We start from the raw sequence: 23,936 nt of genomic DNA on the forward strand, positions 1-23,936 counted from the left end.
TAGTCAATATTATAATTAGGATAATTTGCAAATTACTACCGCAAGTTAATAGTACTTTGTAAATTACTACCGCAAATTAAAAAAATTGTGAATTACTACCGCAAAATTTTTTAAGATGTTGCGATTACTACCAAACCCCCATTAAACCCAACTATGACGTCATTATATCCCTTTAACTCGTGTTTGACATTACCATTTCTTAATGTGCTAGAAACAAAAGACTTAATTGATCATAAGCAATAGATCCCAAAAAACAAGAGGTCAAATGTTTGCACAAAATATGTTCCAAAAAACAACTAAATCATAGTTTTAAGTTGATGCTAAAAACCTCTGATGAAGTACAGTACATTATCACTAAAAATGATGAACTTTTAAACATTTGTTCCAACACAAAAAGAAGTAAGTTCCCTGAGATTATAAACTTAGCAGAACAGGACAATTAGCAGATTAGCTTCATGGCTGTGATTGAGACAAGTCTTGAGGTTGGCTGGACATCTGAGATGATGAGATCTCTGTTGCAGCTCCTTGAGCTTTGGAATGAGCAGCAGCTTCCTTGGCAGCCTTTGATTGATCCCTCACCCTTGGATTTTTAACCACTAATGCCTCACTTGCTTTCAATTCCTTCCTAGTTAAACCTCCTTTGCAAGTCTTTTTGTTGTGGCCAAAATTTCCACAGCTGCTGCATCTCATAGTTCTTGCCCTCTTGCCTGGTTGTTCTTCACCCTCTTCCCTTCTTCTATTTCTACTTGGCCTTCCAACACCTCTCTTCATCTTTGGTGGGGCAATCTGGTTGGGGTGGTTATGATCAGCTGGTGGCCATTGAGAGAAATCAGAAATTGGGTTTATGGCATGGCAGTACACCTGCTTGTATGTTTTTGAAGAATACCATGAGCTAACATAGTTGTGAGGATCTACTTTAGCATGTAGCATAGCTCTAATTGCATGTCTGCAGGGGATACCAGACAATTGCCAAGCCCCACATGAACATATTTTGTTGTTCAAACTTAGAGGAAATTGAGACTTCCCCTCATGAATCTCATACTCTCCTGGACTTGACTGAAAAGCCCTACATGTGCTTGTAGCTTTGCTAATATCTCTAACAAGCTTAGCAATTTTAGGGCACAACTCATCATCATTCCAGTCATGTGCCCTCTGCTGCCTTGATGCAATTCTGACCATGCACACTCTTCTAATGCCTATTTGAGATGAATACAAAGGAATACTATTAGCTATCGATTTCTACTATGTCACAATTCAATGATAACACTCAAGGAACATACATTTACCTTCAAGCAATGCTAAAACAGGCCTGCATCTGTCTACTCCTAGTGTTGAGTTAAAGCTCTCAACAAAATTTGAGGTGTTTGAGTCATTGCACACATTTGGATCAAACTTATGTTTGCTCCATTTTGCCTAATCACCTAAGTCAGCAAACCACTTCATTACATCTTCCCCCCCCCCCCTTCCTTTTGTAGCCTCTCCATAGCCTTTCTGAAGCTGTACACATTAGTGTCATTGCATGCCCTCTAGAACAGAATGTACATCAAAGGCCCTGGAAATGCTTTCTTGTAATTCCTACTCAAGTGCCTACAACAATACCTTCTTTTTGCTTCAGGCCACACATTTGTAAGAGCAATGTCTACTCCCTGTCATCAGCAATTATAAGAAAACATAAGCAAGAATAGGTTGGGAGAGTAATACATAATTAAACAAATATGTGAGGTTAAATGTATACCTTTTGTCTGTCAGAAATGATGGTCCAGTCTTTCCTGTTTGATTCCTTCACAATGTTGTACAATTGCCAAAGAAAATATGACCATGTGTCCTTGTCTTCTCCACTAACTATTGCATAAGCTAATGGGAAGATTTCATTGTTGCCATCAACTGCAACTGCTGACAAAAGGACACCCCCATAATTCCCTTTCAAATGTGCCCCATCAACCCCAATCAAGGGTCTGCACCCTACAAGGAACCCTTTCCAATGTCCAGCAAAGCTAATGAACATTGTAGTGAATAAGTTTACCCTTGGTATACTCTCACTTAATTTCCAACCAACAAATGCCTTAGAATCTGGGTTAGTGGCACATATCATGTCAACATACCTAGGAAAATGAGATTAAGACTCATCATGCCCACCAAACAGCTCTTCAATCACATACTTCTTCAGCCTGTATAGTGATGCTTGTTTCATGTAGATGACATACCTCTGAAACAGAAGCTCATTGAGAGCCTTCCCTGGAATATCTGGAGCTGCCCTGATATCTTCCATCACCTTTAAAGCAGCCCACTTCACAGTGCATATAAGGTTGTAAGTCTCCAAACCTCTACAGTTATGAACATCTGGCCAAATCTTCTTTATTGCCCATGTCTTCCCATCAGACAACCTACTAGCATGAAGTCTCCATTCACAACACTGTGCATAACATGTGACAGTGTATCTCTTGTTGTCTGCAGCAATGACATTCAAAGCAAACCCCACTTGAACTGCATAATCTTTTAGTGTTTCTCTCAAATGACCCTTATCTATGAAAATCATCCATGGTCTAAGAGTAATTTTCCCAAACTTGACCTCCTCATACATTTCCCCATGGCCATACAACTTCTTAAAATAGTCTTCATCATCATCTAAGTCCACAAACCCAGCCCAAAACCCAGCTTCCCAGTTGTCTTCTATGTGAGGTACATAGTTCACTTAACCCCTTTCATCTTCAGGCACCTCTTCATCAGGTATTATCTCAGCATTAGAATCATCTTGAGCATCAAACTCATCACCCTCAAAGTCCTTATCCTCACTGTCATCATCAAATGAGTTGCTAGAATCAGTAGGCTCACCCCCACCCTCAGCATCAGTAGTTTCATAGCTAATTTTCCTTCTAGCCTTAGGTTCACTAGGTACAACAGGTGTTTTTTAATTTGCTCAAGTATCCCCTTACCCTTAGAACTAGTCCAAATCCCTTTCCTTTTAGCAGTACTCTTTGCAACTTTCCTACCAAATAAACTAGGGTCAGTGTTAGGTGCAGACTGTCTAGGGTGAGGACTGGTGGAAGGAAGCAAATTGGGTTGAATTGTGTTTTGAATTAGTGAAAACCTAGGGCTTCTTCTCACTGGTAAAGTTTTAAACACAGTGTGTGGGGATATGGGAGATGGGGGATACTTCTCACCACCAGAGCATGTAACCCTCTCCATGTCAATCTCTGCTTGAACAATAGCAGCTTTCACTTTCCCTTTTCCTTTTCCTTTCCCACTCACTTTCCCTTTCCCCTTGCCATTTGTACCAGAACCAGTACCCTTCTCTTTCCCCTTTTCTTGTGCACCAGAACCACTTACCTTCCCTTTCCCCTTTGATTTTGAACCAGCCTTCTCAAAAACCTTCTCAAACTCTTTCCTACCCTTAGTGTATTCCCTCCTAGCCTGTTCAGTTTGCTCCAAATTTCCCTCTTCATTGTCTCCCAACATATCAGCCCAAGTCATATCAGGATCATAATTGAACTCAGCACCTAGAATATTCACTAGTGGGGGGCTGGTAGGAGCATCAGCATCAGTACTAGTAGCCACTGACTTACTAGCCTCATCCTGGTATTTCTTCACTAACTTCCTTCTGGGCTTAAGCTTGGTGGTCTCACTCTGAATTGCATATTGAAGGGAAAAATTGGGTGAGGCTGGTACAACACCAGTAGGTGGTGGGTTTGATTCATTTGTGGGAGGTGGTGGTACATCACCAAATTCAGCAAGTATTGTGCTTGACTCACCATTAATTTCATAAACAACAGATTTAGGTACATTGCTTGATTCATTTAAAAGGGGGGGGGGGGGGTGAGTCTGGTTCATCTGTTGGAGGTGGTGGAAAGTTCACTCCTTCAGCAACTATTTTGTTTCTTCTAAACTCAGAAACAAGGTCATTCATGTAACTAGATCTCAAAGGGTTAGTACCAACTAGAATCTCATACATTTTTGCCCCAGGGAATGTCCTAAACATCCTCTGCACACCACCATCATCATCAATGGGCCAATGTTTCCCTCTATATGCATAAACAAATATAGGATTCACTATTACTACCCCTCTTTTCTGTAATTCATCCTCAAACTCTATGATCAAATCCATGAGATTACATCTATCAACATCCACTTCAATATCTACTTTATGCACTTTATACTTAAATCTGAACAAAACCTTGTCATCCATTCTGCACAAATAATAGTACACTACCATTTAAACACTACACAACACAATATTTGATCACACACTAAAGAACAACATTATAATAAACCTAGGTTATAAAATTGACAGTAGTATAGCATGCATCATACTAACACCACAAAATCAAATTAGATATGAAAAAACAAACCAAATTTTAGCATTAACAGTACCTAAAGTGCAACTCTAGCATGAATTCAACATAAATCATACACCATTACATCTTAATTACATATTCGAACTCATAATTTAACACCCAAACAAAATAGCATTCAATTACCTAAAACATAAGAATTTAATGAAAAAAAAACCAACTTTATGCATCAACCATACCTACATTGCAACTCTAGCATGAATTGAACAAAAATCAAACTACATTACTCATAATTCTATATTCGAACTCATATTTGAACACCCAAACAAAATAGCATTCACCAACCTAAAACATAAGAATTTAATCAAAATAATTCACAAAAAACAAATTCGAAAATGAGTACGAACCTTAAACAACAACTTGTCAAAGCAATTCTCCACAAATTTAGCTTCAATTAGGGCTTTGTTGCGTGCTTCAGAACAGGGGAGAAGATGAACGATCAAATTTTTTGCTTCACTTTGTGATAAATGCTGTTAGTTGGGGTTAGAAGCATAGTTAATGACTTGGGGGGCATTATGGTAAACTCAGTTGCTGACCTTAAACAAGCCAAATGGCCCAAATTAATGTTTACTTAACGTTTTATTAACATAATGATCACTGTAGCAATTATCCAAAAATATTAGGGGCACCGCTGATAATGAAAATTTAATGAGGTGTACCATTGATAAAAGTCAGAACTTTGAGGGTACCATTGGGGCACCGCTGATAATGAAAATTTAATGAGGTGTACCATTGATAAAAGTCAGAACTTTGAGGGTACCATTGATAAAATCCTTTTTTTTTAAAAAAAAACTTCCACCTTCCCTATACGGAGTATTTTTTTCCTTTCTAAATATACATGTTAGCGCACGGATACGCTCTACTTACCAAATTTAGCATTATCAGATTGAACCACATATTTGAACTTGAAAACGGTCTCAATCGTTGGTGCATCTTCAAAAACCACCAAACCAGCACCGCACCACGTCTCAACCTCTCGAACAGGGAAACTTTGGAACTACCAGAATCAAAAATTAAAAAAAAAAAAAATAAAGTTTCCCGATTAGTCCAACACTCAATATTCAAAAAAAAAATCCGGAAGATGAGCAACATGATGAAGCTACCAACTACTTTACGATGCTCAATTCTCCCATTTTCACGCTTCAATTCAAGCACCATTTCCCCCAAACTCCTCCTCCTTCCTTTTCCCAACTCCGTCGCATTCAATTCTTCCTCCGCCTCTCCTTTTCTCTCTCCTCGCCGCACTCTCACCGCCGTTTCAATGGCTTCCTCTTCTCAGGTCAATTTTACTCTGCATCTTCTAGGGTTTCATATATATTTTTTTTATAGTAAATTTGATGATGAATATTTGTGATTTTCAGAAAGTTGCTGCTGGAACTGCTATTGATGATGTTGAAATTCTTCAACGTATTCAATCTCACCAGGTTTTTAATTTTAATTATTCGTTAATTTTGTATACAATTTTTCTATGTAATTTTCATATTTATTACTTAATTGAATGGATTTTTTTTTTTTTTTAATTTTTTTTAATTTTATTATTGATGATGATTGCAGGAAAAGGCTGCTAGGCTTCCACCAGTGGAAGAAATTCGAACTGTTCTTTCAAATACTACTCGCGGCATGCTTTCTACTTTTTCTAAGGTCTATCTTCTTGTTAGGAAATTCAGTACATTTGATTGCATTTTGTTGTGTTGTTGAATAAATTTATGTGTTGTTGAATTTCAGCAGTAAAGCTAATAAGCATTCGTGTTGTTTGCTTATTTTTCCAATGTGTTGCGTATCGTGCAGAAATATGATGGTTATCCATCAGGATCAATGGTAGAATTTGCTTGTGATGTTGATGGATCACCAATCTTGGCAGTCAGCAGCTTAGCAGTTCACACACAGGTACGTTTCGTATGGCAGTGTTCGTGCTTGACACTCCCATGGTCTAAATTTTGTTCCGTAGTAATCTCTGGCACTTTTTACTCTGTTAGTAGTAGTTCTAAATTAGGAAAACTTATCGTTGCAGGGATTAATGACATACATAATATTTGAAAACTACTGATCAAGCATATAGCATTAATATGTATCTGAGATAAAACCCTAAACGGGTCTGAGAGAATCTATTTGTAACGACATTTAAGTTGACTTTGAAACAAGGGAAGAGAATTATCTCATTCAAGACTCAAGATACAGTTGATTGTTTTTACTACCTCACTTGGAAAAATCTTTGAGACTGTACTTGCTATTTATCCGATAAGATAGATTGATAGGTTCTCTGCCAATTTATGTCCTTAAAAAACATGTCTCTATCCATTGTTACCCTATGAGGTTCACTTATATTCCAAGCAACACACAAGTATTGAAGAAGTGCATCTATGACTTCCTCTGAGTGTTGCTGTTTATGTAACTTTCCAACATTTGTAATATGGACTCCTCAAAAGTGAGGAGAGTTCAAACATGTACTAGTTCAAAGCAAGATTCCTTCGATATCTCAAAAGGCCAAAATCATTTGGTAGTGAGAGATAACTACGATCATGTGTACACACATATACAAGAACGCTTTTGACACTTTTCCTCACTTGTTAGCTACATATACTCATAAGCAAACCATATTGTTACACGCTCAAACTACATTTAAAAGGTCTATAGTATTAAGCAAGCCACCTTGGGTTTGCTACCATATCAACTTTTGACAATGGGAGTTGTAATCTTCTAAGCTTGCTACGGTGGTTATCGTGAACAATACACGTGAGCAGTCTGAGCACACTTATTCCAATTCAAATTCTCAACAGCTATATTATGCAGTAGTAGTTCCTTTGGAATGTTCTCATCAATGATACTTTCTGTTGTATGAAACTGTGAATGCTCTGATGAGATAATCTTGAAAGCTGAAAGCGATAAATTTTCAGTGGTGATCACACTGCTTAAGGGTTTTATCTTTTGTTAAGATATTATTATACCTTTTGTGTTTGTGTTATTCTCTCAAAGCAAGTTTAAATTCATGTAATCTGGAATTTATGAGTCTATTACCCAAAATTTTACCTTTATGTAAATCCTTAGTTTGGGCGATTAATCTTTCAGCACAACATGAACATAGAAAATTTGAAGAACTCTTTTTTAATAGCACCCCTTGTATGTGGTTGATTGACACAATAACGAGGAAAATGAGAATTTGGCAGTGCCAATGTAGCCAGCCATAGCCTTGTTTAGGAATGTGGAGGGACAGTTTGGCATTTTTCTTGTTCCTCCATTTATTGGGGTTATAAATTTTCTTGATTCGATGCTGTAATTGCTAAGCTGGCATATGGAGTGTTCTATTTTGTGGAGCTGTTACCACTGGACCTTTCAGACCTTGGCAACTTGATAAGTTCAATCCAAAGTTGCTTTTGATATACAATCTTCTCACTAAGTGTCATCCTTTTATTCATTTATTCATTTCTTGTTGTGCTTGCTTCAAGATGATTTGTCTCCTGACATAAAATATTGTGGACAAGTCTACAATGTCTTCATTTGTTTATATTATTCTTCAATTAATCTCCTGATGATGAGTGGTTATGAGCATCAATTGAAAAGCTGGCATCCAATCTTTTTTTCACTCTCAAACATAAACCTCTTTCTGGTATCTTGGATGTCCCTTTTATAATCTCACTTCTGGATTTGCAGGACCTGTTAGCCAATCCACAGTGCTCACTGCTTGTAGCAAAAGATCCAGAAGACAGGACTGATTTAGTTATAACTCTCCATGGTGATGCAGTTTCTGTAAGGTTCCTCATTCTTTCTTATGTTCAGGTTTTTCTATTTACAAAGCCTACTCTCTGAATGTAGCTCATGTCAGAGAATTTTATTTTAGGTCAATGAACAAGATAGAGAAGCTGTTCGCAGTGCTTATTTGGCTAAACATCCCAATGCTTTTTGGGTATGTCCAATATACCTTTTGGGTGAAATTGCTTTTCATGGGTACTTTGTCTTCATTGTGACATTGTCTATTAATGAACTAAAACTCTAACCTTTTGGGTGTGAAGGTTGACTTTGGTGACTTTCAATTTTTGAAGATCCAACCGAAAGTGGTGCGGTATGTATCTGGGGTGGCAACCGCCTTATTGGGATCTGGAGGTTTGATTAATTCCTCTGTTTGACTCTCTAGTCTTTCATTTGTGAGAAGCTTGTAATTTAAAGTTCAAGTGGAGCCAATATGTGCAAATTTTGCTGCTTTTTGTTGACTCTGAGGTGGTGATTCAGATACTTGCTTCCCCCATCCCTCACCCTTCTCCACTCTTCCATCTGATAAGACGTTTGACGTATTTTGTTTCAAGATGTTAGTGGATTAGCATGGCCTTGAGTGGTGCTGGGGTTCATTGACTAGCAGTTGCCTTTGCATAGTTTATTATATGTTTTTGTTATTTTTGTTCTTTACTTACCGTCATTTGCTATCTATTTCTTCTCTTATATTTTGGGGATGGCCTTCTCATTCTCAGCCAATTTTTTATTTTTTAGAAATTAAATACTTTGTGCATTTGATTGTGTGGCCTTTGAGTTATTTTGGATTGTAGTTCCGTGTTGCTTTTGGACTTCGTGGGACTATTTTAATTTAATGTTATCGTCCAACTTGATCTCATCTTCTTGACAGAGTTCAGCAGGGAGGAATACAGTGCAGCAAAGGCAGATCCAATATCTCAGTTCTCCAAGCCAATAGCGGTATTTCCCTGACAAGGTGGCTGTTATTACTTCTGTAATAATTCATTGTGATTTTTTATTTGATAACTCTTGTTCTTGTCAGTCACATATGAATAAGGATCATGAAGAAGATACAAAGCTGATTGTAAAGCACTCGACTACCATACCGGTAATTTGATACACCATTATTGTTCTAACATACATGCATGCACACTTTTCAGCCGTGCACACACAAATAGAGCAAAATTTGCCCTCTGAACAAGTGAAGTCAGTTTCTTTTCAAGCTTTCTGGTGCATATGCCTTGGAAGCTCTGTTTATGCTACTACTTATACGAGAATGAGTGTTTAAGCCATTGAATGTTAAAGCTTCCAAAATTTTTAAAAAACCACCAATGTAGTTTTCCAACCCAACAGCTGAAGCACTTTTCCTTGTTTGAGATAAAGACTGCATGATTCCATTACTAGGTGCCACATTGAGCATATAGTTTGATAGATGTATCTATGCTTGGGAATGAAGAGATAAGGAAGGGGGTGTTAAAGAGAGAGAGAGTCTGCTACCAACCAGTAATTCTGAACTGAGTTTCTATATTTTTGCAGGTGGATTCTGCTTATATGCTGGATGTAGACCATCTAGGTTTCAATGTCAAGGTAGCTCAGTGTTCAGCTTGCTTGCTGTCTTATATTATGGCAGTTTGCATTTAGTGGCTTGCTATACAAAATATGTGATTTATGTGTTATATCTACGGATCGGAATTGTCTTGTTTATTGCATTTATATAATTATGTATAGTGATTCATTTTAATGAAAATTTGGCAAATACTCCATATTAGGGGTCTGATCTTTTGTGGTGGTGAATTAAACTGCTGCTGTAAAGGAACCTAAAGGGGTTGATTTAGCTTTTTGGTGCTTTCCACTAATTCAAGTTTGATAAATTGATACTTCACTGAAAGATAGAGCGCAGCTAACAGTTATTTGTCTATCTTTTCAGGTTAGCTATATGAAGAAAACTTACAAGCTTCGAATTCCATTTCCTAGACCAGCAGCTGATAGAAAGTAAGTCACTGAATGATCTTTAAATATTTCCTCTTCCAGGTATTGTCATTGTTAGGAGAATATGGTTTTATCTGAAAACATATTCATGTTTAATAATGAATTACACTGGATATCTATTTAAATCTAGGAAGGAAAGTAATTGTAAAGAAGAAAGTGGCTCCATTTGCTAGTTAAAATTGTCAAAATTTTAAACTGCTGGAGGAAATATTTGCTTAGTGTTTATTTATTTATTTTTTTATTTTAAAAATTGTACTTCTAAACCTCCAATAATCCTGAGAAGGTATTTGATTTTAGCACCTGTTCATTCCAGTGATTGGAAATTCCCTTCATCTGTCGAGATTGTGAACAACTCAATGAACCAGGCAGAAACTAAACCTCTCTTTTGTTTTGTCAGGGATGTGAAGACACTTATAGTTGAAATGCTTCAAGCGGCGAAGTCAAGCTATTAAAACTTGTGTCTCTCAAGAGAAAATGTAAGTGATTTCAAAGTTTTGAAATTATATCAGTCCCCAAAATTGTTTGACAGGATCCGTAATTCCTTTTATCTAGTTGATATCTCATTCTTCTTATTGCATATTCAATCAAACAGATCTTTGCTTGTGCATTAATGTTTTACTTTATGCTAGTTAATTTCAGCTGGACACCAACTGGTTTTCGCTTTTATATTTCCATGCGGTCTTTAAGTTAGTGGTTAGGTTACATTATATGTAGCAAAATAATCAACTAATCAAAGAATCTCTCAATGATGACGTATATATATATATATATATATATATATATATATATATATATATATATATATATATATATATATATATATATATATATATATATATATAACACAACCTACGTGTTCCAACTGATCTCTGGGCTTGGATCATGCAGTATGGAGAGAACCAAGCTGGGGTCAACCCCCTGGTACAATTAACATCACCTCTAAAACCAGGGGAATTGTAGATCTTGTCACTACTATATAAGATCAAAGAGGGCAATTAAAATCGCCCTCTTTGATACAAATATCGCCCTTAAAAGCTTAAAGAGCGACTTTGAAATCGCCCTCAAGCTCGTTCTTTTAGTATAGTTGTATTTGTTTCAACGGGCAACGACATATTTTCGCCTTCTTTGTTAAAGATCAATGAAGGCAATAAATATCACCCTCTTTGATCAGAATCTAAGAGGGCAAAATTTTCGCCTTCTTTGATAGAATCTAGCAGGACAAGTTATTTTTGCCCTCTGTAAACAACTCAAACAAGTCAGTTTATTTCGCCCTCCTTGCTCAAAATTTGCCCTGTTTGTTCAAATTTTAAAGGACAAAAATAGAACTTGCTCTCTTTGTCCATTTTTTAGTTTTTTTTTTTAAAAAAAAAAATAAATCTAGGAGGGATTACATTAAGAAAAAAAGGGGTTAACAGTTAGAAGGCATAATTTCTAGCTTTGTCACTATTAATAGTTTAATACAAAAGTGTTAATTTCTAAGTATAATATAACTAAGCCTGAGTACTAAAATTTCAAATTGTATGTACAAGCTGCATAGCTACAAAATATGCAATTAAAATAGGCCTGTGGGTTGTTCCTTTTGGTCTTCATGTGGCTACCATTCCACATTTCTTGCTGTGACAAAATAGGTCATAGCTACCAGCTACCATTCTAGCAAGTACCTGTAAGTATGCTTGACAGCAACAACATAAAAAGAACAAATATAATTTGTAAATTAATGAAACCACATATATAACTTATGCAATATGAATATTAGCTAAATCATATCACCTGTTTTTGCCATGAACAGAGAGATACTAAAAGCAATGGGTACAGGTTTGGATTTTATGAGGGACTAGACCAAAAACATATTTATCATGGGACACAAGGGAAGGATCCAAACACATAAAGAGTATAAAAATCTCTGATTCAGTAGGAACAAAGTCATGCAGAACATTATACAAATCATTTAAAACAAGATGTTCTTTAAATCTGACTGACAGGAGGCAATTAAACCAAAAACCGAAGTCAACATTCAACAACATACACTTAATTCAACATCATACACGCTAATCCTAAGAACCAAGCATATGTTATTCAGCACACATACATTCTAAAGTGCCTGAATCTTGCAAGAATTAAGCATTACAGTTAGAAAAATTACATTTATCAAGCATCAATGCCAATCTTCTACATGACTAACCGAGGTTAAGTTCTTATTTCTTCTTACCCTCTAGCAATTCAGCACGCATGATGTTTTCATTTTACAGTTGTTCTACATTATGCTCTAGCTCATCCCTTCCTATCTTTCCATCCTTGGCCAACAAGGGGTGTCCTTTGCTTAAACCTCGGGCATAACTAAAACAGTGTCCAAGAACCTTCACATAAGCTTCTTCAAGAGTAAGATTATCGACCCTCTTTTCTCCAATTTCTTTCTCATGTAACTGCCTAAATTCATTGAACTTCACCTCAATCTCATCGTCAAACTTCCCATTTTTATACCTATAAGAAACTCATAATTTTGCAATAAAGGAAAACAAAGTGTACATGCATTGTACAAATACTCATTAACCTTTCTGACTTGTCCTATAGATGCAAATACATTGGATCATCATTAGCTAGTGATGATTCAGTTACATTTGAACTAGAAGCATTAATTTCAGTGACCTCATTCTAATCATCACGCTAACTTACAGCCTTTGCCTCAAGTTCCTAGAAAAATACTTACATACACTTATTATTTGGAATTTTTTCTTCACAAACACACTCAATGAACCTTTGATAAATTATTAAGTTCTATATGAAGCTCGCCTAGTCATAAATTATGTGATCTATTGATTTCGCACCACATGGTGACTTGATCGTCTTTGCAAAAGCAGTTGCCCGATTCTTCTCACTCCTCTCCAAAAGGTTACAAAATAGCATTTTAGATCAGTAAAGGGGAAGAAATGTCAACTGCAAAATTTTGATTACAAGAGCATTCCCATTACTTGCCTCTGTTTAGGAGAGCTCCAATAATTATAAACAAGTCACTTCGGTCAATTTTTATTGTAGGTGGATAAGCACGCTATGCCTTTTTGAATTTACGACCGAAGCACATTTTCAAATCACACTATCTTTACACTATAAATACTCCTTAGATTGTGGTGATGGAAATGTGCTCACTATTACTATTAAAAATGTCAAATTCATCTTGAATTCGGATTAGTTTGATGGGGTTGCCGGTATTCTCGAAAGTATAGCCCCTGATTTGGCTAGCTTGAGGCTTACTCCTTATAATGCTTTAGATATTTGGCAACAATGTCCACTTACGTCAAGTAGACATTAAGGTCTACTACTGTTTGAAACGAACCCCGGAAGGTATGAATATTCTTCATATTTGTATTGTTCCATATCCATTGTTGAAAGTACCAATGGAAGCTCCAATTGGTGCACGAATGTTCTTGGGAGACTTAGGTCGGACACATTAAATAGTTGCCGCATTAATGAACCAATTAGCTAAAGAACAAAAGCTAATTAACAAACATGTACCGGCCATTATACCAGTAACGTTCATAGCTGCACCTTTCCAAGATAGAATAAGGAGGTCCACTTTAATTGTTTTGGAGTTGCACGATTAGTTCCAAACATTCACTCCTCCAACGTTACAAGACTTGTAACTTACGGTACGTATAGTTATCGTGAACTTGGTTTAGAGAATCTAATGAAAACACCAAGGATGGAGGCTGATTATTAGTTGTCAACTTCAATTGTAAGCATCAAATTTGTTAATCAGGGATATAAATATCTGTAAAACTTATCCTAGACTAGACCTAGACATTATTCTCACGGTAAATAAAAGCTCATTTCTCATAATGTGGTGGCTATTTAACATGTTTGTTCCAAGTGCATTTCATGCATCAATTCGAGCTCCCATTGATACTTTCGGCAATGGTTCTTACATGATACGAATGTGAAGTATATTCATTCCTTCCGAGATTCATTTCTAACAATAGTAGACCTCAGTATCTACTTGACGTTAGTGCCTAATATCTAAATCATTATAAGGAGTAAGCCTCAAGTTAGCCAAATCAGGGACTAAACTTTCGAGAATACCGGCAACCCCATCATGTTGATCCGAATCTAAGCTGGATTCATCATTTTCAGTAGTAATAGTGAGCACATTTTTTCACCACAATCAAAGAATTACTTATAGTGGAAGAAAGTGTGATTTGAAAATATGCTCGAGCCGTAAATTCATAGAGTTGGAGCGCACTTGCCCACCTACAATAAAAATTGACCAATGGAAGTGACTTGTTTATATATTGGAGCTCTCCTAAACAGAGGGTAAGTATTGGAAATGCTCATGTAATCAAAATTGTGCAATTGACATTTTTCCCCCTGTACTAATCTAATATGCTATTTTTTAACATTTAGGAAAAAATTAAGGAGAATCGGACAAATGCTCTTGCAAAGAAGATCAAGTCAGCATGTGGTGCAAAATCAATAAATCGCATAATTTATGAATTGGAGAGCTTCATTTAGTACTTAGTAGTAATTTATCAAAGGTTCATGCAACTTAATACCCTCTAGTAGCATGTGTGTGTTTGTGGAGAAAAAAAAATCCAACTAATAAGTGTATGTATGTATTTTCTAGGAACATTAGGCAAAGATTGAAAGTCGGCATGAAGATGAGAATGGGGTCATTGACATTAATGGTTCTAGTTCAAATATGACTTGATCTAATGATGATCCAATGTATTAGAAGCTATGGGACAAGTCAAAGAGGTAAATGAGTATTTGTTCTGTTATAACAAGGCGACATTAATTTCACTCTCTATGATATGTAACTAGTATTTAGCCCGCGTGATGTGTTTATTTTTGGCTAATATAAGTTGTTTATTTACATGAGTATTTGTTCTGTAAATAAAGTCGACTTTGACTGCACCCTTAGAGCATGCACAACAATGAGGAAAAAATATTTTCCTCATTCTCTCTCTACCCACTTTCTCTCTCCTTTATTTCATGAGGAAAATTGGTGAGGAAATTTTACCCCATCAATGATCAAAAAAAATTTCCTCACCTTTCTCTCTCCTACTTATTCCAATACTCCACTTACATTTCTCTCTCTTACACATCACCATATATTTGTTGATTTTTGTGGGGCCCACTACACACTATTCATCATGAGATTTCCTCATCCTATGAGCATTTTTGGACTTCCTCATGAGCATATTTTTTTTTCCTCATTGTTGTAGTACCAAATTCATCATTTTTGCTCAACATTTTTGCTCATGAGGAAAATTTTCCTCATTGATGGCAATGCTCTTAAATTCAACACCACTATCGTTTCTCGAAAATTATATAGATCTTGACAGTAATAATTTTTAAAAAATTACTTTGAGATAAATTGTTATAGATTTAGGGTGAAAAAGAGGAATAGTAGAGAGAGGGAAGATAGAGAAAGAGTAAAAAGTGAGAGAGGGAAGATAAACTATTAAAAAATAATACGAAGTATAATGAAGTTAGAAGAGCTAAAAGGTGAAATTGTTATATACACCTGGGTGTACCGTACACCAATGGGTATTTTGTTCTTATTTTGATGACTGTTTTTCATTTTATCATCAAATGAAGAGCAAAACCTAATTTTTGGTTAGTTGAGTGTGCGGTACACCGGGGTGTATATAACAAATTCTAAACTAAGAGACTAATGAAAATAGATCATTGTATTTTTGAAGTGATTGGAAGCATAAAAAAAAGAGTTTTTATAAATTTTTTTTCAAAATATTTACACTTTAGTTGGCCTTTAAACTTTCAGTATTAGAATAGAAGTATAGATTATTAAGGCAATGTAGTTGCGCCCTACTTGATAAGTTAAACAAGCCTTGTTGATTATAACTCGCCTCTTTGCTCTGTTTTCTTGTAGTGTAGACATGCCAAATTGCCAATTGCTGAATGCAAGTGCTCCTTGTTCTCAGTCTCTGATACACCAAGTTCTTATTTTCAATGTGCAAAGATGAGCCCAAACTTAGGGTTATAATAGGCTTGGCTTGGAAAAACTCTGAGCTTGGGCTCAAGGCTAACCTAACCCCAAGAGCTTGAGCTCAGTTTGTTCACCAAAATCATTTAGTTCATTTCATCATTTTTTCCCCCTTGCATGTGTCAGATCTCCTGAGTCCTGAAGATTTTCCCATATATCGTTATAGTCACCCTTTCTTTAACTATAAAATGCCTGGTAAACCTTGCAAAATGAAAGTTACCACGAAGTACTTTTAGTTAGTAATGTGATAACGTCATAAGACCATCTCACACAATATTTCATTATTTTGGGTTATTTATTTTCTGTTATACCTATGCCAATCGTGTTTATGTTGTTTTGTAGACATACATAACAGGTGGTGACAGAAATATTGCTTCAAATTGGAGGTGAACATAAATATAGAAGGGGGCCAAGGGCCAATACAAAAACAATGGAGCAGATTATTTGCAGACTTTGCGTTGTATAGTGAAAGAATACTTGCAGCTATAGATTATCCAATCTTGGTTACGATTATTGTAAATTATGTGTGAACTGAACATGTGAACATTAATTAAAGTAGTATTAGGCTTCTCGTTGAAACTATACACTAAAGTTTTTTTTTTTTTGAAACAAAAACTATACACTAAAGTAATTAAAGTAGTATTAGGCTTCTCGTTGAAACTATACACTAAAGTAATTCTCTTTTTATTTTCTTTTTAGAGAGCAATTAAAAGAGATTTTTCTTTTTATTTTTTTTTCTTTTTAATTGCTGAAAACGCCTTTTGACATACAAACCCGTCCAAAAGAAAGAGATAATTGCTATATAATTTTAAAATTTTATTTATTTTTACCAAAGGCGTTTCTCTAATAAGGTTGATTGCGAATCGCAATTCATTGCAAATGGTCAAAAACACTAAATTTGGAGAATAGAGTGATTCTTATATTTTGTAGAAAATGTCACAATCTTGTTTGGCAGGCTATTATGCAAAATAGACTTTTATATTCTTTTTCTTTATCTTCAAAATGTTGAATTACATTCTTTCAAAAAAATAAAAAAATGTTGAATTACATAAATAATATCCCCGTTTCATTTTTTTTTGCAACTTTTGTAAAAATGATGCTACACATTACTCCCTCCGTTTTTAAATATTTGCTCCACTTTCCTTTTCCGGCCGTTTTTAAATACTTACTCCATTTCCTTATTTGGAAAGCTTTTACAATATTTTATAATTTCTCTTACCAAGTGGACCCAACAATATTGATTCCATATTCTCTCTCTTTCAATTCTTTCCACTACTTTTGATTTTTTACAATTTTTTATTCTTCCACCAACCCCACAACCTCCATATTTAATTACTTTCTCCAATTTCTCCTAAAACTCCACGCATGGAGAAATGGAGCAAGTATTTAAATACGAAGGGAGTATTTGCAACTAATGTTTTCTTTTATTTTTAGGTTGTCATTTTTCCCTGTATCTCTCCTCATCACATGCATTCCTATTTTTGTTTCTCTATTTTACACTAACAAACAATTTTTACCTAAGAGTGTACACCTTTAAATTTGTAAAAATATGTGAAACAAGTATCTATTTTTGGTTAATGGTGATAAAATGAACAAAATTATTTAAATTCTTGCAAGGCAGTAACGAACTTGGAAATCTTGAAACTCAAAGCAAAAAATTAATCTATTATTACCAATTAGTGAAAATCTTGTATTTTTTTTTTCAAGCACTGATATGTACAAGATGGATGAAGTTCCTTAATTCATGGTTTAAGGGAAGAATAATCAGTGAACAAAAAAATACAATTTGCATAGAAGCAAAAATCAGATCTACAAAATATCCTAATATAAATTTTGCAAAACAACAGTAGCTGTGGACGAAAGGAGCTCGCTTCACTCCGAGTCGCTGTCCATCGTTCCCATGCCCATAGCCTTTAGTCCTCTTGGTCTCTGTTTCATTACGAAGCAACCCAATCAGCATTAAGATAAATAGATTATATCATTGGATATTTGATAACAAACCAGTACATCATAACAAGGATAACAACCAATCATCCAAAACTACAATCAGAAAGTAAGATTGAGTTTCAGTGCCAGTACATCGAAGTATTGACTAACCCAAAAAAAAATCTTCTATTAGTTGTAACTGAGCAGGCAGCCCCATTAACTAAAACATAGTTTTAGTTATAACAAGTTAACACCCAATCCAAAACTAACAATCAGAAGGTAAGATCGAGTTTCAGTCCCAGTACATCGAAGTATCAACAAACCCAAAAAAGGTCCCCTATTAGTTGTAACTAGGTTAAATCCCGTGCAATGCACGGTTGTTAAATATTTTTGATAATTTTATTATAAATTTTTTGATATAAAAGCATGTAAGAGAAAATATTTAAAATACATGTAATAATTATAAATTTATAATGGATAGTTTAATCTTTTAGGAAAAGATTTATATTTTATATAAAACAAATTATGTCATAATTTAGATATAATTTATTTTTTCCTTACATAATAATAATTTTTTTAGAAGGTACTTTTGGCGGGAAATTATTTAATAATATATTGACAAGTGTGTCTTTAGATTCGCTTTTAGTAGAATTTAATTGATTGGGAACATAGTTTCAGTTCGAACTTGTGCCAAGTTTATAACAGTGATAAACGAATAGCAGCATATTCCAATTCAATTACCAACTCAAAATTAATCTCAAAGATGTTATACCCTATTAGTCCTTCAATCTCTAACACACTCTTGATACACAAACTACAGTTTTATAAGCATACATCACAGCTACAAACTTGATTGCTCGAGTTTTCCTTATTTCCGTAGTTCTTAAACCTACAATACTTGCTCATACACACAAATTCCACGAGTGTGGAGCACAAAGTTGCACACATATCATCTAATTGAAGGTACTCCGTATTAGAAAAAAAATTACTCGTAAAAACGATTTACAAAAGAGCAAAAATGATAGAATAATTGAAATATTACCTTCTTGGGAGTCTTCTTTTCTCTAACTTCATACCTCTCTTGGCACATATCAGACAACCATGCTCCTGGACTCACCAACTGCCATTCCAAATACCACCAAATCAGCCTAACTCAAACTTATTTTTTCAAATTTCATACACCAAACATTCAACCAATCATATCTTCATTTTCTTTTTTTATAATTAAAACTTCAAAATTCGTCAACCATACAAAACCAATCATCACCAAATCAGGTTACCGCACATCCAACACAAACAAAACGGCTACTTCCGGAGTGGCCGGTCACATATAAGAATTCACACAATCTCCACAAAAATAACCAAAATCATTTCTACAAATTATATCGAATTAAATAAACCATAAAATCCCCTTAAAAAATTGATACCACAGTATTAATCCAATCAAAAAAAAAATTAAAAAAATAAAATTGAAAGATTGATATGTTTGAACTTACAAGTAAAGTACGTTGAACCAATTTAGCCCTCTTTTTAGGTCTTTGAGGAAGTTTACAACCTTTCATGGCAAGAAAATCTTCTTCCTTCTCTTTACTTGATAAACTAATAAACAACTTCGGCCAAATCAAACTCCCTTTATCTTGCGCCGTAATCCCAAACCCATTTCCTTCCGCCATTATTATCGACTTCCCATTTTCTCTCTCGTCTCCAATCGTTGACCCTCTCGTCGTATAATACCTCTCTTCTTTCTCCGGCGACTTTAGATGTCCCGGCGCATCCAAACCCCTTTAACAAAAGCCGAATATGAACACGAATTAATGAAAATTTTGAAACACTAAATAAAACCCATCACTCACACATATATTTTCCGATAATATTGTTCATATCTATAACAGTATGATTACCTGTTGTTATGGTTGGTGCTTGTATTGTTGTTGGTGGTGCATCGGAGGGGCGAAAAAGAAGGGTCACCGGCGGAGTCTGTAACGATACGAGATGTGATTTTCTGGCGGATTCCGCCGGTGGATTTAGATGAGAAATTTGGGTTTTTAACGCGAACACATCTAAGTCTTTTCCCCCACTGTAACACAAATTCTGGCTCCGTCGATTTAATCTGATTCTTCTCTTCTCTTCTTTCCATGAATTGTATTGATTTCCTGCAATAACTTATGTTAATGAAAATAAAAAATAATCATAATCCCATTTATTAAATTAGATTCAAGAACACAATATGTTGTACTTACCTTAAGATCTAGTATTGTAGATGAAATTATAGAGTTGAAATTACTCAAAACATTCTACTGTTTGAATATGAGAGTTTGAGCAGTATGATGTTGTTTATGAGGTTTTTTGGGTGGTTTTGGTGTTGTTTTTGTGGGTTTTTTCACCTTTGATTTTCAAGCTTCTCATATCTTTCCTTCTACCTTCCTCTCCTTTTAGGTGTTAATAAAATAAAAAAAAAAAAATGTTTGTCCAGAGAGTATGAATGTATGTATGAAAGACAAAAAGGGCAAGAAATTAAAGACGTTACCTTCACACACCGTCATTTGGGCCTTATTAAGGCACACATCTTGGGATGTATTATTGGTCCCTCTCCGTCTTAGATCAAATACTTAGATGGGGCTAAAATTGGCCAAGATTTTAGATACATATACGCTAGTCATTAGAGAATATCTTGGTATCTTTATTTATTATTATTATTATTATTATTAATTTTTTTTTTTTACAAGACAAACTAAGAAAAAACAACACGACTAAAACAAAAGAAAAAAAAACGAAAAGGATAAAAAAAAAAAAAGAAAACGGCGTTGACAAGCCTGAACTGCCAACCAATGAGCCGGAGCCACCCATTGACGAAGGACCTTTCGAAGTTCACAAGCTAAGAAATGGAGGATAATATCCCGGATATTCTGAAATAATTAGAGACTAGAAATATCTCGACCACTTTTATGATGAAGAAGAGTAAACAAGTTCGAGCAGTCAGTGTAAATCAACAAGCGCCTATACCCACGACGATCAGCTGCCTTAAGAGCCCAGAGACAAGCTTGTAATTCCAAGTGTAGAGGATAAGATGAAATAAAAGCTCTTGAGGCACCACCCAAAACCAAATCCGAATCAGGATCTCGAAAAATCCAACCAGCACCAGCAGTATGATCTTGAGCACTATAAGCACCATCAAAGACAATGCAAATATCAAATGAAGAGGAGGAGGGACCCTGCAGATAGCCAGATGGAATTGAGGATCTAGGCCTATTACAAGACCCAACATTTGAAGAATGAATCATAGCCCTATAATCCTGAACAACAAAACTTCTAGAAACCCAATCCTGCTTCTGATGAAGAACTAATCCAGGAGAAATCATAGCCTGTCAAAATACCTTATGATTTCGAGCAATCCAGACAATCCAAAAGAAGGAAACCAAACTTACTAAAACCTCCCAAGACTTGGAATGCCTCAAAGATAACACCAAAGCTGTAAACCAATCAGTGAAAGACTTGTCTCGACGTGCTTCAAGTGACGAAAGAGTTGGAGCAGAATTCCAAATGGTGGAAACAAAGGAGCAGTTGCAAAAAAGATGTTCTATGGTTTCCTGACCACCAAGACAGAGGACACAAGCTGGATCCATCGAAATTCCTCGAAACTGCAGAATTCCTTTGAGAGGAAGAGCGTTGTGAAGAAGTTTCCAACAAAACACTGCATCTTCGGTTTAAGAGGCATACCCCAAAAAGACTTCCACCATGAAGAGGGAAAGGAGTGCGCTTCATATAAAATAGAGGATTGACGAAGCAACATAGAATTAGCCGACTTAGTAGTGAAATTACCATCTCTTGAAAATTTTCAGTAGACAAAATCATCCATCGGCCTACTGGGACGTTCCAGAGCAAAAATGCGACTGGTTGTCAAAGAATCGAATAGCCTATGGACCAAAGTCAAGTCCCACGCGTAAGAACGCGAATTAAAAATAGAAGAAACATGAGACGGAAGAGGTGTCTCACCATTATCACGAAAAGTCAGAGGTTCTCCGGGAACCCAAGGATCTTCTTGAATATGCACCTGAGACCTTGAGCCAACCTTCTAGGCGATACCATTGGACAAAACTGACAGACCTTGCAACAACCCACGACAACCCCAAGAGGAACCTGAAATCTTCTTTGTCTGAAAAAGACCAAGGGAAGGATACCTTGCATTTAGAAGCCTTGACACAAGAAGTTGAGGATGATGATGAATCCGCCAACATTGACGAGCCAAAAGAACAGAGTTGAAGGAGCCCAGACAATGAATCTCGAGACCTCCTAAACCCTTAGGTAAATGCAGCAGGGATTTAGACCATAAGGCGAAACCTTTGGAGTGAGGATCAGATTTCCACCAGAAGCGGGCCAAAAGGTTATCCACCTTCGAACAAATCGAAGAAGGAATCTTAAATACAGAGAGCACATGATTAAAAGAGGCAACCAAAACTGAATTTAAAATAACCAATTTCGCTACTGAGGAAAGACATAGAGATGCGAAAGCCGACAGTCGCTGAACCACCTTGTCAATTAAGAAGATAAACTCATAAACTTTACTACCTCCTAGCTCCACAGGTAAACCCAAATATGAACCCAGGGAAGATTTACTTTGAAGTTTCAAACTTTGGGCAAGAAAATCTCGATAGTCTTTATCGGAGTGTTGGGGCTGAACTTCACAAACGATTTTTGAATATCTTGGTATCTAATACAAGTGCTTTGAGTCTTACAAAACTCTAATAACACTGGTTGGTATTATCATAATACCAAAATAAATTTTTTATCATCTTGGTACTATGAAAATACCAATGAGAGTCATTAAAAATTACTCCCTATGTTTTTAATTGCTACAGTTTAACAAAAAATTATGTTAATATACAACTTTGACTAGTAATTTTTCAGTCTACCTATTATGAAATCAAAGCATACGTTTTGATTAAATCGACCTTCACTATAGCACTTTATTTATTTTTTTTTAAAAAAAACTATAGTTATCAAATCAAATCTATTATTCCGTTCATTTCTATATGTTTTGTGTTTTGTTTAATAGGAATTCTTTAATAAGAAAATTCAAAATAAGAAAATCATCTGAGAATGGAGGGAAAATCTTAATAGTGAAAATAAGTTAAACAATAACAGTTAATCCTCTATCCTTAAATATATTTAAAAGTGAATAGAAAAAAAGAACATAATAAAATCTAATAATTGATAAAATAAGAAGATAATGGGGATATCGAACAATTGTCCAGACAATATGAATTGGAGGAAAAGAGATGATCTCCTCTCAAGCCTTGCTTACAGCCTTTTACTTCTCATTCCACGAACCTAGACAACTCAATGAATTTAGTATAGTCCTTAGTGACTGTCTTTTCTCCCATCTTGATATCTAAGAACTCATCATCAACCTTTTGCTTTTGTAGGGATGGTAGAATTTATCCCTCACTTGTTCCTACAACACACTTCAGCCATTATTAGGCAAAGCCCTCACAATTTGTTCATTTTGTTGTCACCACAACAAGTGTTGAGACTCCTCCAAATGCGACGTTTATCTTGCTGAGATTTTAGCAATCGTTGTGCAATATTGTCATTGCAATTAGCACAGTGACATAGAGGTAGAGGATCTACATCATCAAGCTGATCCCAAAGCCTTTTAATCTTGGTATAGAAGGTGGAAACACTATTGACACCTTGATTGATCTCATTAATATCCTGTTCAATAGCATATAAAAATGTACCAAACAAAGCTCCATATCTCTCTTTAAGATTCATCCAAATTTACCTGGCAGTTTCAACATACAACACACTCCTAGCCAAATCATGATATAATACTCCCAAAATCCATGAAATGATCATGCTATTGCATCTTTCCCATGCCTTAATTAAGCAATGTAGGATTAGCTGGAGGTTTTTTAATTAAGCCATCAATAAAGCCTAGTTTATTCTTAGCTGAC

General features: G+C 35.5%; 4 protein-coding genes across 7 annotated transcripts; 1 reads left to right on the forward strand and 3 right to left on the reverse strand.

Annotated features, from left to right (window-relative positions):
* Positions 1 to 1,526: 1,526 nt before the first annotated feature.
* On the reverse strand, positions 1,527 to 2,581 carry LOC145632991 (protein FAR1-RELATED SEQUENCE 6-like). Its single transcript, XM_081685306.1, has 3 exons — positions 2,205 to 2,581; positions 1,736 to 2,102; positions 1,527 to 1,646 (listed from the first exon to the last, which is right to left on the reverse strand). The coding sequence occupies exons 1-3, from the start codon at positions 2,579 to 2,581 to the stop codon at positions 1,527 to 1,529; spliced, it is 864 nt and encodes a 287-aa protein (XP_081541432.1).
* Positions 2,582 to 5,324: 2,743 nt separating this feature from the next.
* LOC145630844 (non-canonical heme oxygenase HOZ, chloroplastic-like) lies at positions 5,325 to 16,716 on the forward strand. 3 transcript variants are annotated; one of them, XR_014112275.1, is made up of 15 exons: positions 5,325 to 5,628; positions 5,711 to 5,773; positions 5,904 to 5,990; positions 6,138 to 6,236; positions 7,998 to 8,093; positions 8,185 to 8,250; positions 8,357 to 8,447; positions 8,962 to 9,029; positions 9,112 to 9,177; positions 9,606 to 9,656; positions 9,997 to 10,061; positions 10,456 to 10,534; positions 14,454 to 14,584; positions 14,674 to 14,804; positions 16,399 to 16,716. XR_014112275.1 is itself a non-coding variant. In XM_081682988.1 (13 exons), the coding sequence occupies exons 1-12, from the start codon at positions 5,431 to 5,433 to the stop codon at positions 10,508 to 10,510; spliced, it is 1,005 nt and encodes a 334-aa protein (XP_081539114.1). In that variant the 5' UTR covers positions 5,329 to 5,430; the 3' UTR covers positions 10,511 to 10,534; positions 16,399 to 16,705. The 3 variants fall into 3 exon arrangements, 1 of the variants encoding a protein (XP_081539114.1); XR_014112274.1 differs by lacking the exon at positions 14,454 to 14,584 and having other exon boundaries at positions 16,399 to 16,713; XM_081682988.1 differs by lacking the exons at positions 14,454 to 14,584; positions 14,674 to 14,804 and having other exon boundaries at positions 5,329 to 5,628; positions 16,399 to 16,705.
* A 985-nt stretch (positions 16,717 to 17,701) lies between these two features.
* Positions 17,702 to 20,473, reverse strand: LOC145630845 (uncharacterized). Of its 2 annotated transcripts, none has more exons than XM_081682991.1 (5): positions 20,223 to 20,473; positions 19,884 to 20,144; positions 19,479 to 19,764; positions 19,025 to 19,102; positions 17,702 to 17,985 (listed from the first exon to the last, which is right to left on the reverse strand). In XM_081682991.1, exons 2-5 carry the CDS (start codon positions 20,117 to 20,119, stop codon positions 17,929 to 17,931), a joined length of 657 nt encoding a protein of 218 aa, XP_081539117.1. In that variant the 5' UTR covers positions 20,120 to 20,144; positions 20,223 to 20,473; the 3' UTR covers positions 17,702 to 17,928. The 2 variants fall into 2 exon arrangements, with proteins under 2 accessions (XP_081539117.1, XP_081539116.1); XM_081682990.1 differs by having other exon boundaries at positions 19,884 to 20,135; positions 20,223 to 20,469.
* A 424-nt stretch (positions 20,474 to 20,897) lies between these two features.
* LOC145632992 (uncharacterized) lies at positions 20,898 to 21,605 on the reverse strand. The gene is made up of 2 exons (XM_081685307.1): positions 21,408 to 21,605; positions 20,898 to 21,344 (listed from the first exon to the last, which is right to left on the reverse strand). The coding sequence occupies exons 1-2, from the start codon at positions 21,603 to 21,605 to the stop codon at positions 20,898 to 20,900; spliced, it is 645 nt and encodes a 214-aa protein (XP_081541433.1).
* Positions 21,606 to 23,936: the final 2,331 nt, after the last annotated feature.

Source organism: Chenopodium album, chromosome 5 (genome assembly GCF_948465745.1).
Source record: "Chenopodium album chromosome 5, dcCheAlbu1.1, whole genome shotgun sequence".
Lineage (NCBI taxonomy): Eukaryota > Viridiplantae > Streptophyta > Magnoliopsida > Caryophyllales > Amaranthaceae > Chenopodium > Chenopodium album.

Excerpts from the sequence above, each read along its gene's own strand:
- LOC145632991 (XM_081685306.1), bottom strand. The coding sequence starts at position 2,581 with ATGTATGAGGAGGTCAAGTTTGGGAAAATTACTCTTAGACCATGGATG. Across the intron at positions 2,103-2,204 it reads AATGAGCTTCTGTTTCAGAG|GTATGTTGACATGATATGTG; the intron begins GTATGTCATCTA and ends TCATTTTCCTAG. Across the intron at positions 1,647-1,735 it reads TCATTTCTGACAGACAAAAG|GGAGTAGACATTGCTCTTAC; the intron begins GTATACATTTAA and ends TGCTGATGACAG.
- LOC145630844 (XM_081682988.1), top strand. The coding sequence starts at position 5,431 with ATGAGCAACATGATGAAGCTACCAACTACTTTACGATGCTCAATTCTC. Across the intron at positions 5,629-5,710 it reads CAATGGCTTCCTCTTCTCAG|AAAGTTGCTGCTGGAACTGC; the intron begins GTCAATTTTACT and ends TGTGATTTTCAG. Across the intron at positions 5,991-6,137 it reads TGCTTTCTACTTTTTCTAAG|AAATATGATGGTTATCCATC; the intron begins GTCTATCTTCTT and ends CGTATCGTGCAG.
- LOC145630845 (XM_081682991.1), bottom strand. The coding sequence starts at position 20,119 with ATGGAAAGAAGAGAAGAGAAGAATCAGATTAAATCGACGGAGCCAGAA. Across the intron at positions 19,765-19,883 it reads AGCACCAACCATAACAACAG|GGGTTTGGATGCGCCGGGAC; the intron begins GTAATCATACTG and ends CTTTTGTTAAAG. Across the intron at positions 19,103-19,478 it reads TGGTTCAACGTACTTTACTT|TTGGTGAGTCCAGGAGCATG; the intron begins GTAAGTTCAAAC and ends TTGGAATGGCAG.
- LOC145632992 (XM_081685307.1), bottom strand. The coding sequence starts at position 21,605 with ATGGATCCAGCTTGTGTCCTCTGTCTTGGTGGTCAGGAAACCATAGAA. Across the intron at positions 21,345-21,407 it reads CCAAGTCTTGGGAGGTTTTA|GCTATGATTTCTCCTGGATT; the intron begins GTAAGTTTGGTT and ends GTATTTTGACAG.